General features: G+C 57.0%; 1 protein-coding gene across 1 annotated transcript in view; it reads right to left on the bottom strand.

Annotated features, from left to right (window-relative positions):
- The window catches only part of CYTH2 (cytohesin 2), a 9,224-nt gene that overhangs the window by 1,244 nt on the left and 4,873 nt on the right, over positions 1-3,107 (bottom strand). The window contains exon 8 of the mRNA XM_010849554.1: positions 2,507-2,622. Within this exon, the coding sequence (XP_010847856.1) occupies positions 2,507-2,622 (116 nt within the window). The remainder of the gene's footprint in view (positions 1-2,506; positions 2,623-3,107) is intronic.

Here is a 3,107-nt window from a genome sequence, read left to right as displayed (position 1 = left end):
CTGGGGCCGGCTGTGTACCTACCTCCTGGGGCAGACAGCGAGAAAGCAGGCAGGACCAGGCGAGGAGGAGGGAGGGCGCAAGAGTGGAGTGCCCCCAAGAGCCGCGGGCGGGGGCAGGGAGGGATGCGCAGCGGGTGGGACAGAGAGAGCCGGAAACAGCAGAGAGAAACACACAGAGAGGGAGGGAGGGAGAGAGAGGGAAGAAAACCAGTTACATCCACATGAGGGGGTAATGGCCAGACCCTGTCCCTCCGGGGAGGCCCAGGATGCTGAGTTGGCCACAAGCACCTCCCAGCGTCAGTGCCTGACTCCAGCCCCACTCCCAGGATCTATCCCAGCCGGGCAGGCTCTCTGTTGCCACGGTGACGATGGGGCAGTCATCACCAAGAGGCAGAAGAGGAAACCCCCAGTCCGTGGGCCAAGGTGGCCGTGGGGACCCCTGTTAGCACCAGTAGGACCTATCTGTGTGACTTTAGGACAACCACTTGCCCTCTCTGGACCCCCATCTGGAGATCCACTCAGGCCCACACCTTCCTGCTGCAAAGTGACCTACTTCTGGGCTCCTTGTGGTCCCGGAAGAAGTAAACAGCAGCAGTAAACACTTTTATTAACCATCTTTTTCACTATAACCGCTACCAGTACCACTGATCCCCTTTCGTATTTCACTGTTTAAGAGGTGCCTTTTACTAGTATCTTGTGCTGCACTCTGGTCAAATCTGGGTCCAATGCCACCTCTGCCCTGTGGCTGCGGGACAGTGACCGAGCCTCAGTTTCCTCATCCAAGAAATGGGAGGGAGTCCTGCGGCTGCGGGGAGGTGGGGCCGAGCGCAGTTTGGAAGAGAACCAGTCTCTCAGGAAGCTGCCCTTCCGGTTTTTCTTTCCCGTCCACTCACTGCCAGGGGCATCATTTGACCTTCCATAAAGGATCTAAATTCCTCTGGGATCCCCCAGGCCAGTCTGCCTCCCTTGGAGCTGCTGCAGGAATCCATCTGCCCCAGCAAGTTGGCTGAAAGGAGTGATCCACATTTCGTGTGCACCAGGGACCTGCCTCCGTGGCCTGAGAAGAGATTCCCCCTTCTAAGAACACAATTCCATGTGTACCCCTCTGCCACCCCACCAGAGAGTAGATACTGAGACTTGAAAGGAGGAAAGGCCTGCCTTGAGCCTGCACCCGGGCTGAAAGCTTCCTCTGGACCATACCCCTGTCTGGGCTGCTTCCACTGTAATTCCTCGCCAGATTCTGTCTCCCTGGGGCAGCCACTCACCACTTTTCCATTAAAATGCCACTGCCAACCCTCCCTAGGCACCTACTATTTACCAGGCCCAGCTCTGAGCCAGCAGTTCTCAACCTGTGCCACACATTGGGAACCGCCTGGAGAGCTTTCAACATGACCAATGGCCTATCCTGCCCACAGAGACCCTGATTTCACGAGCCTGTGGCCTGGCCCCTGTGGTTTCCAGGTGAATCTCCCAGGCAGCCGGGGTGGAGAACCGCTCCAGCTCTCAGCCAGCTGCCCTTGCCGGACCTCTGCTAACTGAACCAGAGTCCGCTGGTGCCACGTGTTCCAAGGGGGACTGGCCCCTGTCCCACCCATCCCACCGTGGCCAGGGCTCCCCATTCTCCTAAGTCAGCCAGGGTGCTTCCTCTCCCCACGTGCGTGCTAAATCACTTCAGTCTTGTCTGACTCTGTGATCCCATGGACTGTAGCCTGCCAGGTTCCTCTGTCCATGGGATTCTCCAGGCAAGAATACTGGAGTGGGTTGCCATGCCCTCCTCCAGGGAATCTTCCCGACTCAGGGATCAAACTCCCTGTCTCTAAAGTCTCCTGTGTTGGCAGGAGGGTTCTTTACCACTAGTGCCACCCAGGAAGCTCTTCCCCTCCCCACCAGGAACCAATCCGACCAGCTGAGAAGTGCATCTGGGCATTCCGGGACCCGTTTCTGCAGGCTCTTTACTGCCTACAGGAGACATCTGGGGAACGAGGACACTTCTAGAACAGCCACCATGCTACAGGGCTGAGGAGGAGGCCACAGGAGGTGGGGATAAAAATACAGGGAGTCTCAGAGTGGGTCTGCCCCAGACTCCCCGAGAGTTCCTGCCAAGCAAGGTAAAAGGCCCAGTTCCTTGGGTTGTTTTGTTTGCTACAGCTGAGAGCAGCCTGAGTCATGAACACTCTCCCCGCAGACAGGGCCTGTGCTCTTTGGTTCTCGGCTGTGTCCTCAGTCCCTACACCAGGGCCCGGCACGGGGGAGGGCTTTCATAAACTTGTGTGGGTGAACAGAAGGGGTGAGAGAGCACCGATTCCAAGGCCAGCCCTGGGCTTGGACCCAGCACAAGAGACCTGATCTCGTTCTCAACCCCACTTTTCAGATGTGGCTACTGAGGTTCAGAGAGGTCGAATCATTGTCCTAAGGTCACACAGTGGCTACGTGCGAAAACAGAGTCTAGAACCTGGGCCTGCTAACTTCCCCCACTTGCAGAGGCAGCCAGCAGTCAGGAAGGGACGTACCCAGCTTAAGGAGCCAGCCCTCCCGGTCCGGGTTGAAAAAGGTGTGGGTCAGATCATTGCCGTCATCCTCGGGGATCTTGAAGGGCTCGTTTCGGATGCTGTCGTATAGATTCTGAGGGGTGAAGGCAGAGTCAGCACCTCGGGGCTCCTGGGATCCTCCCAGGCCTACTGCAGTGGGGAGGGGGCTCACTGGGAGCCAGTGAGACCACGGGTGGGATGGCCAAGGGAGGGAGGAGCCTTGGGAGAAAAGGGAAGTAGAAGGGGGAAGAGTGGAGGGAGCTCTGGCGAGGAGAGAGGGAGAAAAAAAAGATGCAGAGATGGAGACAGTGGAAGAGCTTCTAGATTCTGAGAGAGACAGACAGACACACAGACAGGGGGAAATGGGATAGACCAAGACCCTCAAAGAGTCAGAGGGCCAGGAACCTGGATTCAATCCTTGGTCGGGAACTAAGATCCCACATACTGCCTGGCGCAGCAGAAGAAAAAATAAAATGAAAAACAGAGAGACAAAGACAGGCAGCCAGAGAGAGAGAAAGAGAAAAGACTTGGGCAGGCTGGTGTGACCATGCAGTCCATGGGTGGCGAGGCAGTGATCCT

The sequence above is a fragment of the Bison bison genome, unplaced genomic scaffold, assembly GCF_000754665.1.
Source record: "Bison bison bison isolate TAMUID 2011002044 unplaced genomic scaffold, Bison_UMD1.0 scf7180017864285, whole genome shotgun sequence".
In the NCBI taxonomy this organism is placed as follows: domain Eukaryota; kingdom Metazoa; phylum Chordata; class Mammalia; order Artiodactyla; family Bovidae; genus Bison; species Bison bison.
The sequence above is the reverse complement of the archived record's forward strand: the minus strand, read 5'-3'. Positions and strand labels throughout refer to the sequence as shown.